General features: G+C 36.5%; 1 protein-coding gene across 2 annotated transcripts in view; it reads right to left on the reverse strand.

Annotated features, from left to right (window-relative positions):
* Pde11a (phosphodiesterase 11A) overlaps window positions 1-16370 on the reverse strand; it is a 371997-nt gene that overhangs the window by 220416 nt on the left and 135211 nt on the right. For both annotated transcript variants that reach the window (XM_026392015.2, XM_026392016.2), the window contains one exon: window positions 3450-3514. In XM_026392015.2, the coding sequence (XP_026247800.1) occupies window positions 3450-3514 (65 nt within the window). The remainder of the gene's footprint in view (window positions 1-3449; window positions 3515-16370) is intronic.

Raw genomic sequence — 16370 nt, forward strand, 5'->3', positions numbered from 1 at the left:
TGACTCAACATAAAATGACTTTTTCATAATTAGTACTCCTGATCAATGGAAGTTCATCATGATACATTGGGAATATTATCACCAGAGAGGTTGTCAAGAATGTCCCAGAGGTGACACACACCTCATTGAGAGGCATGGAGCAAATCATTTCCAACTCTTGAATTGGTTATTATTCGTGGCAGGAAGACCAAGCGACCAGCTATGACAAAGGAGTTCACTGCATAAGACACTAAGCAGAACGGAGGAGTCAGCGATAAAATTGATTCAAAAAAGTCTTCAAGGACTGTTATGTATAGCAGGGGTGTTAAGTGACGAAAGGTCAAAGGAAAGATTCACAGTGTGTCGAGAGCAGGCTGTGATTTGTAGACTCATCAGGGGTCTCAACATCCCTTCCATGCCACTGGCACTGCAAATGCCAGAGCCCCCTGTCTTTATCCTTTAACTTCCATTGAAGGACTGGAGGAAACTACATCTACAAGAGGAAAATTACTCGGCAATGAAGGAAAGGCCTTTTGAGATAAATGAAAGTTCTCCATTAATTTAAAATCCATAAATAGAATGATGAAGAGGACTATCTCATAATGTCAAAGTTCAAAGGCACTTTTCAAATGTCTCTTTAAAAGAAAATCTGACCTTTCTGTCTTTACTCCTCCTCCTCCTCCTCCTCCTCCTCCTCCTCCTCCTCCTCCTCCTTCTTCTCCTTCTTCTTCTTCTTTTTTTAAATTATAAGAAAGTTTTCCAAGGGTAGTTTGTGCCTTGGGTCATTTCATTTTGACATGGAACTTCTCTCAGCATTAAAAATAATCAAAAGGCTAGAAGTATTTAACTCTGAAGTACCAGAAAAACATGTTCAACATAAAAATAATAATATTGAAGGCTTAGGATTTTAAAGGTTGTGCTTTAATAACTCCATAAAGCTCCCCCGTATATGAGAAATACACTTTACATGAGGCTGTAACTAGTTTAAAACATGATCATGAATAGATATTTTCTCTAGTGTGGCAAATGTTATTTTATAGCATTATATTTAGGTAAAATTCTGAGCATAACACTGATAACTCTGTTTTTGTTAGGCACATATTAGCTGTCATTACATACAGATGTGAACATAAATACATTTTCATGAATATAAAAACCTCTTACAAAAGGTCCCTTTTTCTCATTTTAAGGTGTAACTTACAGAAAGTAAAATTCACTCTTTTTAAAAAATATTTAATTCTTCAAGTGTTGACAAAGGCAGTTGTATAACTACCATCCCAAAGAAGGTACAGAACTGTTCTGTCACTACCAAATTCCCCTCTGGCCAAGCTCTCTCACCTTTTTCAGTCTCTGGTAACTACTAATCTGCTTTCTTTTTTAAAAATTTTTTTTAGTTGTAGTTGGACACAATACATTTTTTATTTATTTATTTTTATGTGGTGCTGAGGATCAAATCCAGGGCCTCACCCATGCTAGGCAAGAGCTCTACCGCTGAGCCACACCACAGCCCCCTAACCTGCTTTCTATTCCTATAATTTTGACTTTCCAAGAAAGCTGTATAACTGAAATCAAGCAGAATATAACAGAGACCTCTTTTAAACTTCATATACTTTTTAAAAAATAGAGTGACTCAAAGAAGTAGTCATTTAACTTTATTGATTTCTATTTTCTGAAATTAAAGGCAATAATAAATATTAAAAATCAGATTACCCTGGAATATTCTATCTTGAAATAGGTGATGTCTAGAAAGCCTTTCGGAAATATAAATCTCTAGGACTTCACCTTTGACACATTGAATTCGAATTTCTCAGTGTGCATCTTGAAAATTTAGTTTTTGCTGAATTCTCCAAGCTTGATTATGATGAATAAACCAGATTTGAGAAACATTAACCCAAGAGGTATTCACTGTATGGGATTAACTATCTTATTTTAAATTATAGGTGGCAAAGGGGTCAAAGTTCAGAGGTTGGGAGAAATAATCTTGGCCTTGGATTTGGGGCTACCTCTTTCTGGCGTGCTGATTTTCAACAAGGCAAACTTGCTATTTATGATTTGGATATGAGCTATACCCGAAAACCTCATGTGTGAGATAATACAAGAAGGCTTAGAGGTGAAATAATTGGGTTATGAGAGCCTTAACCCAATAAGGGAATTAATTCCCTGATAAGGATTAACTGAGTGGTAACTGAAGGTGGGCAGGGTGTGGCTGGAGGAGGTGGGTCTCTGGGGGAGTGTCTTTGGGGTATATATTTGGTGTTTTTCAAGTGATTGGCATACTGCTTGGCACACTTGGCACTCACTGACTGGAAGCTCCTCATGTTGTTAGCAATGTTGGATCATCATCGTCATCATCCTCAAACTGTCCTGGGCACTATTTTTTTCCAATCTCTGCATTTTAATCAGTTTCATATTTTTTTAGCCCTTCCCTTACAAGACTAGTTTTCATACCAGACCAGCTATTACTCAGGGTGGTGCAAAGCTTAGAGATATTCACTAGTTTTTCCCAAACCCTCACTTTTACTGTGGCCCCAAAGATGCCAGCAGAGACAAATAGCAAATTATCTGAAACTCTCTTTTTTTCCCCTAAAGAGATATTGTTCACCAAATGCAAGCCAGCAAAGAGAGGAGGAGAGGCAAAGAGCCAGAATAAAGCATAAAATTAGGTTTTCTGCATACTTAGGGAACATTTAAAAACTGATTTTATTCATTAGCAATTTCAGTTACATGTTTGCAACGAAACAAACTGAAACTGGTGGCTTAAAGAAAACAAATTTGCTCCATTGTTATTCCATATTAACTTGCATAAAGAATTTGGATTCCAAGTTTGGAAAGCAGCAGAATACTTTTCAATTTATCTCAGACCATTCAGGGAGTCATTCAGGGGAATGGGGGACTAAAATCTAAAGACAACATTTTAATCACAGTATAAGTACTAACATTTAGCTTCATAAGCTGCAAGCTAGTTGTATAGACATCATTATTCAGTCATGGTTTCTATTTAAGCTCTGAAATACAGAAGAGTGATGTTTGGCTGTACTTGTTGATGGAAAAAGAACAACTCCTATCATCAAAGAATTCATACAACACTGCTAACATCAAGTACTAAGGAGCATTAACATGCTAAGTGAAATAAGCTAATCCCACAAAACCAAAGGCCAAATATTTTCTCTAATATGCTGATGCTAATTCACAATAAAGTGTGGGGCACTAGGGAAGAGTAGCGTTACCTTAGATTAGGTAGAGGAAAGTGCTGGGAGGAAAGAGGAGGGATATGGGGATAGGAAAGATAGTAGAATGAAACAGACATTATTACTGTATGTATATATGTGACTTCATGGCCAATATGATTCTGTAACATTGTACACTCAGAAAAATGATAAATTATATACCATCTATATATAATATATCAAAGTGCATAAATGCATTCTACTGTCATATATAACAAAAACAAACATGAGCTCAAGCCCTACCTGTTCTCAGCATCAGCGCTGCACTTTGGGGACATCAATTCAAAGGATTTGGTAAACTTCACCACCTGCCATTCAAAAAGACAGCAAATCCAGGTCAATTAAGTCTTTCTCATGGTTTAAAATAATGCAATAAACATTTTCCATCTTTATAATGATTATTACAATGATTGCAGATTAAAGAGAGATTTTTAAATGGAGAGATTCCAAGGAAGAGAAGAAACGTTTAATCCACATTTTGTATTTCACTTCTTACATAGCATATACTGCCAAATTAAATTTTACTAAACCTGTATATATTTTTCAATAAGCTGTGGAGGTCAGGCAAAGGAACATTTCATTTGGATATTTTATTTTATTTGTTTTAAACTGTTCTATTAACAACCAATCACTATCCATGGAAAACCAGGTAGGGCAGCAGGTTCTCAAAAGGAACATCAACACCAGGTTCTTGAAGTTAGTTTCCTTGGCTCATTTTTGTTGTCAGATGAACATTTTGGTGTCAACACCCAAAGGGTAAAAAAGAAATCACCTTCTTCAATGATCATCCCTGGGTGGACACTTTCTCCCTCTCCAGTCCAGCACCCTCAGTACAAGAGTCTGACCCAGACTTACTATGTGGAAAGGGAATTTATGAGCACAGAGAAAATGTCAACATGGTGTTTTCATTTTTAGCTATTAGTGTGTTCTTATTATAAATCAGGTCCTACACTGGAAACTTCTTTGGTTACTTAATTTTTTTCATTATAATTTTGTAAAGTAGATATTTTTATCTTCAGTCTATAAATGGGCCAAATAACCCATAATTTTTTAAAAAACTAGCTCAGTTTTTGCACAATGAAGTGAGGCAACTGGAATTAAAGCAAATCTGCCTGATCTTCAAGGACCAGCTCTTTCAAAAATACTTCAAATGTTGAGTGGGAAGGGGACCATTTCTAGCTCTCTTTTGACAAAATATACCACATGATAAAAAAAAATATGACCCTTGTGCTAGAAGGAGTACATCTGAATGTTATTAGATGTTTCCAAGGTTGACATTTCGAACTGGCTTAGTCAGATGCAGTTATGTTTTAAAGGCCTTTTAAATTAACCACTTACAAGGAATTGATGGGCACCCGAGAAAATGAGCTGGAAACAGAATAGGTGAAATACTGATGCAAAATATTGTTGATGGAAAAAGAACAACTCCTATCATCAAAGAATTTATACAACACTGCTAACATCAAGTACTAAGGAGCATGAACATGCTAAGTGAAATAAGCTAATCCCACAAAACCAAAGGCCGAATGTTCTCTAATATGCTGATGCTAATTCACAATAAGGTGGGGGACACTAGGGAAGGCGCTCACAGTTTCACCAGTGAGGTCATGAGTCCAGATTAGGAAAATGCAACATGAGGAAAAAGGAAACAGAAAAGAAAGGGACATCACAAAGACAACTGGGAACAACTACCTGAATGTACACTGTGATAATAGGTCGGTTGCAAGGAAATCCTCTTGACAACTACAGAACATATTTTATTTCATACTAAAAGGTAAAATGAGCCTCTACAGAATCTACCCAGTGTTCACCTTTATTTCCAAAGATGGCCTCAATAATATCTCCTATCCCACATTCTCTACAATGAGACACTGCCACCTTCCTCTAAGGGGTACAGTCTGCCCTGACCACCCCCCCTGCCCCCGTCCTTGAACCTGCTGAGCTTCTGACTGCTTCAGCCAATGGAATATATGGAAGACTTGCTATATGCCTTTCCAGATGGTCATAAAAGGGAACACAGCTTTTGCCTCATCTGATAGAATACTTGAGTCTGGATATTGAAGTAAGAAATCCAGTTTCCCTGAGTCCTCCAGGCTGAAAGGAAGCCAGACCACATATAAAAACCGCACACAGGTGCTCTGGTCAGCAGCCCAGGACTTTATGCTACCCCTACCCAGGCACCTGTGCAACCTTCAGATGATTCTAGTTCCCAAGAAATAAGTCAGCCTCCATATCCTGGAAAGAGCATATCCCACTGTGCCCTCTCCATATTCCTATCCACCAAATTTGTAATTAATTTTTAATTTGTAATGGTGGACTTAGGCCTCTACATTTGGGGCTTATTTGTTACACAGCAAAAGTAACTGGAATACCTACCTATACTAAGTGAGGATTTAAAGAGAAACTAATCTTTTAGAAATCTTGATCCAGCTATAATATTCTTGAATCTCAGGCTAGCAAGTCACAAAGAGACTATTTACTATGATAAAGTAATAAATCTTTCAAACTGTATCCAAATACAGTTTTATTAGTTATAACAAGAACAGTATAAAAAGTAGAAGCATTTCATTTATGTTTGCATAGTAGGAGATTGTCAGACACTGAGTCGGTCCTATATGTCCACCTTGGTCTTTCATAATTTATAATTTCTTTCCATTATTTTTGCTTTCATGGTAGTAAATTCTTCCATTTTTATCATGTTCTAGGCTGCTGTTTTACTACAAATGAGGCATTTTGCATGTTATGACCAATCCTTTATGTGTGTGCCAATGCTTACAACATAATCACAGGGTAAATATTATCCCATTTTATTAAAGAGAAAATAAGTTTTAGAATGATTAAGGGGTTTGCTAGAAGCCATATAAGCAGTAACTTAACAGAATTGAGATTTGAAACATGTCTTTCTGATTCCACAGCCCTAGTTTTTCCACTATCCCTTGCTGTCCTCATAAGCAAGAGCAAGTGGTATTGCAGATAGCAAATTATGTAGAGATGACTCCTTCAAAACCACAATATTTAGATTAAACCCTGCTTTTAAAAAATACTAAATATTCTATTCTAAGCCCAATTTTGGATAATAAACACAGAATAATGATAACTTGAAATAAAAAACTTAACTTGGTATAAAATCAATCAAATTACTAGTAAACTATTGTTTCTGCATTTGGAAATCCAGCAGGATGCATCTTTTAATTTCCTGACCTGATAGATTAAGTTCTCTAATATTACTAAGAATACTTCATTTTACTATTGGTTAGATTATTTCACAATTCTGTAAGGGTAGGTGTTAACTTCTGAAAAACTGACAGCAATGGAAACTATTTTTGTCTTATAGCAATGCAAATGAATTTTATCCAAGGAGAATAGGAAGTGATCTCTGTGTAGCAGAAAAGAAAAGCCCAGTGGTTCCAATTTTATTGTCCTGGAGGTAGCAATTATTTTAAAGATCTAATCTAGCAGTCTTTTGCCAGCATTCTTGTTGCCTGAGCGAGAAGCTCAAGACCAGCCTGGGCAATATAGCCATGGCCCCATCTCAAAAGGAGAGAGAGAGAGAGAGAGAGAGAGAGAGAGAGAGAGAGAGAGAGAGAGAGAATGAGAATGAAAGAAGAGGGAGGAGGCAAGGGAAGAAAAAAACAGTAAGAGAATAGGATATCCTGAAATTTCAAGCCATAGAACTTACAGATGTAGAATCACAATAAAAATAGATATGTACAAGTTCCTCTTAATGAAATATCACAATGTAGATGTAAGAAGAGCTTTTTAAAAAGTCACTGAAAAGAAAAAAAAACACTTTGTTGAAAAGAAAAATACAGTCAAAACATTTTGTCTTATTTGTGCTTGGTGTTCTAAATCCATGTTTAATGGATAAAGGGAAAACCCAAGATGATGTATCTTTCAACTTCTGGCACTCCATCCCATAGAGAATACCCCCTATCTCAGCCCATGCTGTAATGACCAAAGTCAGACACTGAACTGGTGAACCATGGGGTTGACCTTGTGTGTAGCAAGGAATTTAACCTTACTCAAACAAAGTTCAGGCTTTGGCCCCTAGCTCCTGAGAGGGAATCTTTAACCCCTTGGAATGTCTTCTGCAATAAATGAACCTGCTTACTTGATTGGGGCTTTGGGATAGCCAGTTAGGAACAGTGTGATTTAGAATGGGGGTGATTTCACATGGGGCTTTTGGATCACTTGGAATCAGTGGAACTCTGGAGGAAAAGAGACAGAGGTCATCATGTAAGTGGCCAACTGGGTTTCTGTGATAAAACCCCAGAAAGACTCTAGACATGGAGACTTAGGCTTTAGTTGGCAAGATTTTATATTATATAAGAATAAAAAGAAGCTAATACAATTCAATGGTATATATAGAGTGACACTGGAGAAATTATAATCAAAAGGAAACAGGTGGGCTGGGAGTGTAGCTCAGTGGTAGAGAACTTGGGCAGAGTGCTTGAGGCCGTGGGTTTGATTGCCAGCACCCCCATAAGATAAACAAAAAGAAATGGATGAATGAATAAATAAAAGAGAGTAGAAGTCATGCTTTTTTCCTGACTTGGACCAATTTGACGTTTTTGAGTTTTATTAATTTTTAAAATATACTATTTAAATCCAATTCTGATGTTATTACATACATACTAAATAAACATGGGTTAAATACATACATTCACATACACTAAGTGAAAAAAAAAGATACACGTATAAGGAAAATTTCAGAAGTGGTTTACAGGTCAATGAGACTGAACAAGTGGTTCCAAGTCCCGTTTATTGTTGAGCAGCTCTGGCGATCACATCCTGGAGAAACAGCGCACACACCAAGTAAAGTAAGCAAAATATCCCCTGCTTGTTCTTTGGAAAAGCTCCACGGACAGAAGTCTTTTTGATTTGGATGCTTATCAAATGCCAGTTAGCCTGGTTTCTCTCTGTTCTTTTAATTTAAAAACAATTTAAAAAACAAAACTATGCTCAAGCAGATATCTCCGTCATCCAAAAAGAAAATTATCTACTAAGTATTCACCAATCTTTTCCCAAACTTTTGGAACCCTTATTTTTTTCTCAATAGGGATACTCAAAGGGTCAAAAAATGAATTAAATAATCATCCATCATCACCCTCTTCATAAATTTCTCCCTTATTAATGATTCTAATCATTAATTCAACTCAATCAAAACTTACCCAGTACTTATTGCATCAAGCACTGTTATAATAGCTCTGAAGAAACCAAGGAATACAAACATTCTGTCCTTCAGGAAGTCACTACACAGTACAGCACAGAGGGGGAAAAAGTTCAAAAATGTAGGGTTTCACCACGATGTGCACTAGGGCACAGAAGAGAATTTCCATATTACCTGAGCCTTAAAGCATGAGCAGCCATGCTCTAGGCTGAGCAATGAAGAGGTTCTCCAGCTTGAAGAACTACAGTAGTCAGCTCTGGCAGAAGACACAGAGAACACCAGAAAGAGTTTAACTGAACATAATTCAACAACGGGACCAGTTACCGGAGTGTAGTTTGTATAAAAATGAGCAATAAGGAATATTGGGGCCTCCAGGGACTGGCAGCTTTGGAAAGCAGTTAAGAATCCTAGGTATGAGGTAACACAAGACAGAGGGATTAAGAGAAGGCAGAGAGAAAGGGCATGGTCTTCTAGATAGATAGATAGATAGATAGATAGATAGATAGATAGATAGATATTGATATCTCTCTGTATATATGTATTTCTTACATATACATATAAGTATTTATAGAAAGAGGTATGTGTGTGTGTGTGTGTGTGTGTGTGTGTGTAGAGAGAGAGAGAGAGAGATCAATATGTTCCTCTCTATATAGCAACAGATAGATAGACAGATAGATAGAGACCTCCTCCAGGACATCAGTAAGACTATTCCCTTCCTTTCTTCCTCTCTTTTTCTCTGCTCCATAGATAGATAGATAGATAGATAGATAGATAGATAGATAGATAGACATCTAGAGAGGGATACCTATCTATTTATCTATCTATCTATATATCTCTCTCTATATATGTGCATATATGTGCGTGGGATATATATATATATATATATATATGGAGAGAGAGAGAGAGAGATTGAGATATAATAAAGTAAGTAAAGGTGTAACTCATAGCTCAATGGAGACCACATTAGACTTCTGACAAAGTGAGCTAATCAATAAACACATAATATGATATATAGACAATGTGATTATGTGCGTGGGCATGTGTGTATATGCAACAATGCTTTCTTTCCTAGGTAATCTTCAGAGACATTTAGATATCTTCCATTTTTCACTCTAAAAAAAAAACACTTGGAATAAAAATCAAATGGAATTTAGTTTCTTACAGGGAGAAAAAAATTTAAAGAAAGGTAGGGAAATGGAAAGAAAGTGATATGAAAAGGAAAGCCTAAAGCAATATTTACAATCCATTTAGAGAAAGAAGATTAAATTATAGACTACTTCATAACAACCACAGGGTGTTCCCACACACACACACCCATAAATGTAAGGTCAGGAAGATCATTCAGTGGCTTAACTGTATATACATTTACATAAGAACCAGGAAAAAAAGACATATTAGAAAACAAGTATATAGGGATAGTTGTGCTTCACAGTTTAGAAAATGCACTCCAGAAACTAGCCTTATAATAAGTCCAGCTATTAAAAAAACTTCATAAAGTTCTGGACAAGAAAATAGCTGCCAGCTATCAGGATGATCCATGGAATCTGGATACTGGAAAACATTACAGCTGAGAAGATGCCTTAGGACCCAAGGCTACAATGTCCACATTTGCTTTCTTTGACTAAACACTAAAAGAAATGGAGATAATAGTAAATGTGTGAGCTGAAAAGGAACTAAGAGAACTGATAAGAATTGCTTAGACAGTTTCACGGAATGGAATATTCAGTTCAAAGGACTATGCATTTCCTGATGTTGACAGCAGTAGCCAGTTAAGGTTTGTTTTCTTGTTTGCTTTGTTTTGTTTTTTTTTTTTTTAGACTAATGGAAAATGCCATTGAAAATGCCATTCAAAATCCATTGAATGAAACACTTAAGAGAAGCAAAAGCGAGTGAAATATTAATTTTGGCAGGAGGAAGGGCTATAAATGCATTTCTCGTTTCTATTTTTGGTTCCCATTTAGTAAACTGATCAGTTTACACCTGACTGCCTACTATAAAGACCATGAATACAAGCTGTAAACACTGAGTTAAGATCTTGGTGAATCAAAACTTCTATAGCTAGATTTATCCCTCCCCCTTTTTAACAGGTGCATTATAGTTGTACATAATTGTGGGATTTGTTAAATATTTGTATATGTGCACAGTATAATTTGGCCAATATCACTCCCTAGCACTTCCCCCTCCCTCACCACTGCCCCCCTTGTCCCTTTCCTCTATTCCCAGTGATCTTCCTTTATGGCTGAATAAATCTCCATCAGGAATACATAACCCATTTTCTTTATCCAGTCATCCATTGTTGGAGGAAACTCTATACTGATTTCTCTAGTAGTTGTACTAATTTACAATCCCACTAACAGTGTAAAAGTGTTCCATTTTCTCAACGACGTCCTCTCCAGCATGTATTATTGTTGGTATTCTTGATGTCTGCCACTCTGACTGGTAGATGAAATCTCAGTGTCATTTTGATTTACATTTCCCTAATTGCTAATGATGTTGAACATTTTTTCATGTATTTATTAGTCATTTGTATTTCTTCTTTTGAGAAGTATCTGTTTAGCTCATTTGCCAATTTATTTGCTTTTGGGGGAGGGTGTTGTTTTTTCAGATATTAATCCTCTGTCAGAAGAGTAGCTAGCAAAGTTTTTTTTCCCATTCCCATAGCTAGATTTTAATTTGTTTCTTCCTTTTTTCCCTGAAATTTGCAGAGGCCATGAAATATACATTTGTAATAATTAGCTTTGTGAAAGTGTTAAAATCACAAAAATAAAGTTAAATAAAGGCTTTGTTTCAGGTATTATTTTAATAAAATAGTGAGAAGGAAAGAGTTATTTTTGGAGGAAGGAGCTTTGCTTTTGTTTTGTTGTTGCTGTTCCTGAAATGATGCTGTTTTATTTTGTTTTCTGATTACAGTGCATGGAATGCAAGTGGAGAGGGTGCAGCTATAAGCTCATGTTTTCACACATCTGGTCTCTTCCAAAAGAAGCAGAGACCAATAAAATACAGAAAGAGAAAACAAGACAGACATCTAAAGGTTAAAAAGAAGGGAGAAGAGGAGAGAGGGAGGGTTAAGAGAAGATTCATAAAAGTACAAGTCTGAAGACAAAGGCCTCCGCACTCCAGGTCCTGAAACAGGCAGACAATGATACTTGGAGTTTCAGCTCCTCCTGGGGACTGGGGAATAAAAGTGTTCCCTTGAGACAGATGACCCAGCTTCATTCCTACAGAACCAACTGCCTCAGGCTTGATGTAATATTACCACCCAGCTGGAGACCTGAGCCATCAAGTCTGCCCTGGTTCTTGACTAGGCACCAGGGAGTTGTGCACACTGTTAGGCAGGAAGGAGGACCAGAGAGATAGAAGGAAAACAAAGGCACAAACAAACCCTCCTGTCAAAAGAAGCTGTAATCTCAATTCAAAAACACATAATTAATATAGACAACTGAATTAGCAACCTGCATAACTGAGCAAAGAGATATGGATAAATTTGTGATGCTAGGGATTTGAACACACCTGTATCACAGAATGATAGGCAACAAACAGAAAAGTCTTATGAGCATGGACAATTGGAATAACAACTTGTTCTTGATTCCTGTTCACGGGGAAAATCAGCTGGACAAGCCCCTGCTATATAAGACTTTAATCTCTAATAAAAGGAAAGGTTAAGTAAAAAGATGTTTTCCTTGCTTCCTAGGATATAGTTATGTGATGATTTTGAAAGTGAACAACATTGAGGACTGATTGCCCTATGAGATAGCAAACTGTAGTATAAAACTATAGAAATTGAGACAGTGTAATACTGATACTGAAATAGACAAATAGACCAGCAACAGAAGAGTGAATGCAGAAACTGACCCAGGTATGCTGGATACTTGGTACAATATAGAAGTGGCATTCCAAAGTAGGGGAAAACCATTTAAGGTGATTGGTTTACATACACACACACATGCACACACATACAAAAATAAATTTTATATATATGTATGTATATGGCGTATATATGCCATTATAGCTGGTTGTAAAGAGTTTTATAACAAAACCCTTACAATACAAATCAAAAAAAGAAAATGATAAATTTGACAGGTTAAAATTAAAACAGAGAGGGCACACTAGAATGAATTGGACATAACTTTCCTATGTTCATATATGAAGATGAAACCAGACTAACTTCACATCATGTACAACCACAAGAATGGGAAGTTACACTCCATGTATGTATGATATGACAGAATACATTCTACTGTCACGTATAACTGAAAAGAACAAATTAAAAAAATGAAAAATATAAAACAGAGAGTGCTACTAAGAAATGTAGTATCAGTATGAACTTTCTTCCAAGAGGTGACTTGATTTCTTTTATCTACTTGCCTACAGATTTTTTTTTCAATATCTTTGCAGTCCATTAACACCAAATGAGTCTCAGTGTTAAGCAGTCAGATTCAACTTTTCCTGAAATGGCATGTTCTTTCAGTCTGTAAATCTAACTTTGCCTTTTTTTTTTTTTACAATAAAATGTCCTAGAGCTAGAATTTCCAGTGCTTTTTCCTGTTCCATTTGTCATGTTGTCTTCAGAGATACCAATTATCCTTATTTTGAACTTCTTTTATTCTGACCGCCTTCTTATCATTCTTTTCTCTCTTTATACCTTATCACTTTCCATTTCATTTTCAATTTTATCCTTCGTGTCCCTGAAAGCATTTTAAAAATGTCTTTTCTTTTCTTTCTTTCTGTCTTTCTCTTTTGTTCTTTCCTCCCTCCTTCTCTCCCTCCCTCCCTCCCTTTTAATGTAATATCCATTTCTGTATGGTTATATATTTTCGGCTTCTTTCCAAGCTCTATCATCTCACTTTAATGGTCTTTTTTTTTTATGCTACTCATTTATTCCTTGACCCCTTGTATCTCTGTTTTGAACATTTCTTTTTTTCCTAAGAGGTCACATTATCTTTAATTTCATTTCATGGGAAACTGTCATCAATTTTTGTGGTGTGTGCTCTTTGCCTAGCTTTCACTTCCACCTCCCTTTCGGTTTTGTGCTTATGATATCTTTGCAGAAGCCCCATGGTGGTGGCTCTTTGTTATGTACTAATCTTTAAATGAATAATGGGGTGGGGGGTATGTGTGATTATCTAAATAAGGGTTCTGTAAACTGTTGTCTGCAAGCCAAATCTGGGCCACCACCTGCTTTTTTAAATAAATAAAATTTCATTTACTGTTCTAAGTAAAGTTTTATTGGAACATAGCCACACATATGTTGTCATGATTGCTTTTGGGCCACAGTGGCAGATTTGAAGAGCTGTAACAGAGACTGTATAATTTGGAAAACCTTATATATTTACTATCTGGGTGTTTCCTGAAAAAATGTACCAGCTCCTAACCTAAGGAATGTGCTTAGTTCCACTTACTGGTTAATACTGATAAAAGACTCCAGGCTTGGTACTAAGTAAAATGTTAATATGTAGCTTTTTCTCAGGTAGAAGTTTTAAGTGATTTCTTTCCAATGGAAAAGACAACCATAGAGGGTACAGTTTATGGTCTAGTTTTGTCTCTGACCAGTTTTGTTTCTAACCTTAAAAGCCTACCCTAACATTGCCAATAAGCACCTAATTTCTCAAATGCTTCTTACACTGGTTTTAACATCATACTGGTTCCCTCATAAATTAAAGAGTTTAAAAAAATCTGCACTTATTTTGTATACAAAAGAGTCATAATTTTGTCTTTCATAAAATTATATTTTAACAAGTAAGAGGTAGGAATCCGGCTTTCCATATTTTTTTTTCCTATTGCTAGACATTTGTTTCCAAAACATTTGTAAAATAATCCATCATTCTCTCCACCCATCTAATTTCAAACCTTTTCTTTGTCACGTTTGCAAATTGAGAAAGTAGAGAATGCAATTTGTGTATTGGGAATAAATTTCAAAGGCCTCAGGTACAGCTGTGTGGAAGAGTAATGTATTATTTTTCTATAACTCAACTAAATCTCTTCTCGATCCCCACTTCTGCTTGTCGACAGAACACAAAAGAAATAGACCACTCTAGTTAAACTCAGCCACTTCAAATTTTCTCAGTCTTTCAGATTTAAACTCACTGAATACTGAAACTTTCTCCAGATTGACTTGCAACTTCCTGGGAGTTTTGGAGCAAAGCTGCACTCTAGGGAGATCCTCTGGCCCAGATTCGCCCCAGCTGAAGGCAGGGCAGCCCCACTAGGCCTCACAGTCATTCCTGACACTGGGATGCTTCCAGGACATGGTCACGATATCATGTCTCCTTAATCCTGATAGCAGGCTTCTTCAGGCCCCAGACCTCTCTCTATTAACTTTGGTGAGAAAATGGGAAAAACTGAATCTGCCTCTCCTGCACTTCTGGGGCTTTAGGAAAACTGGGATGCACTCACTACCCCTTACCTCTGCCAACACTGCTTTGTCTCATCTTCTCTGTAGCGGTGTCTGGGGAACCAACATTCACCTGGACTGCCACTCCCACCACCACCGTATGGCATTTGAGTCTTGGGGGTCATGTTAGGAAGACTGGCTACAATGGTGTATTCTCTTTCCTTATTCTGGGCAATTTAAGATTTGGCTATTCTAGGACTTCATCTGTTCTCTTTCTAAATCTATTACTTTGCTCATGGTTTTAGCCTCTGATTTCTTTAGGCCTTTAGGAAATTCTTGGTTCTTTTTTTTTGGTTTATAGTTTTTTTTCTTTTAATGTTGGACTTTTAACATAAATCATTAATTTATGTTTGCTTTAAGATTAGAAATAAAAGATACAGATCCCAGGACATGCAGCAGGCACCAGAAAAGTATCTGATGAATGAATGAAGATCATTCTATCTCCTGTAGCATTTGTTTAACTACCAAATGCACCCTCCTAGCAAGCTTCTTGTCAGTAAATCCTGGTTCTTACTGATGGAAAGTTTGGGTTTATAAGAATAATTACACTGCTATAAATTTTAAAAGCCCAGAATTAAATATTCGCTTCTATATTCTGTGTCCTCCCTCCCCTGAAGCAGAATTCCAGGCTAACCCGAGACTTGGGGAGGGAGTCAGGAGAGGGCTTCCTTTCACATCTTGATATGAATCCTCTTTTCTGTCATTTTTGCTTTATGTTATGTTGATAATTACTGGTTGTAACAAATCTAAAACTGAAACTAGTACTCTGCACAGGAAAAAGCTCTTTGCTGTTATAGCTGCATCAAAGGTGATGGAGATCACTAGGAAGCATTCTGCTAGCAATAGGCTTGCTGATAATAACAAGGAAGAAAAGGTCATAGGTAATAAACGAAAGCTATAATTGAATGCTGGATTTGTTGGTGATGCTGAAATCTTGCATACATTCCTTTATAATTATTAACACATCTTTATTATTGAAATGCTTTCAGTAACAACGACTTTGTCAAGTTTGAAATTCTTATAACACACCTTTTTCCTCCTCAGAAATAATTCTCTCAACCATACAAGAGAACAGTCTTGATTAGCTTCTCACAGGTGTTGGGGTCTTTTGGAATCCATTCTGTTCAGCTGTTTTCTTACAAGGCTATTAGTCTCCCATTTTGTAATGCTTTTTAACAGCTTCACAGCAAAATCTCACCTATTGCTCATCATTGTTGCCTTTTAACAAACTGTATGACTCTTCGTACATGTTTACTTTGCATATGAACTTTCAGGAATTAAAAATCACATCGTCAAGTTCCAGTTTTGTTTTCTTAGCCTTGAAAAGATAAAAACCTATCTAGGTCTGCTTATTTGATTCGATATGTCAATCAAATCAAATCAAATTGTGTTTATCGATCTCGCTTGGGTCTCCTCTCTAATAGTCATTCATATTCCTCGTTAAATCTAGATGACAAAGGATTTTACTATCAATCTGTCATTCAGCATTCTGAGCTGGGGGAAGAAGGAAAGTCCAGCCAAAGAACATTGCACAGTTTTCTGTCTGTTGATTCTACTGTGCCAGCAACAAATTTTGGTGCCTATTCAATCTGGCTTTGCTTTG

Source organism: Urocitellus parryii, chromosome 1 (genome assembly GCF_045843805.1).
Source record: "Urocitellus parryii isolate mUroPar1 chromosome 1, mUroPar1.hap1, whole genome shotgun sequence".
NCBI lineage: Eukaryota > Metazoa > Chordata > Mammalia > Rodentia > Sciuridae > Urocitellus > Urocitellus parryii.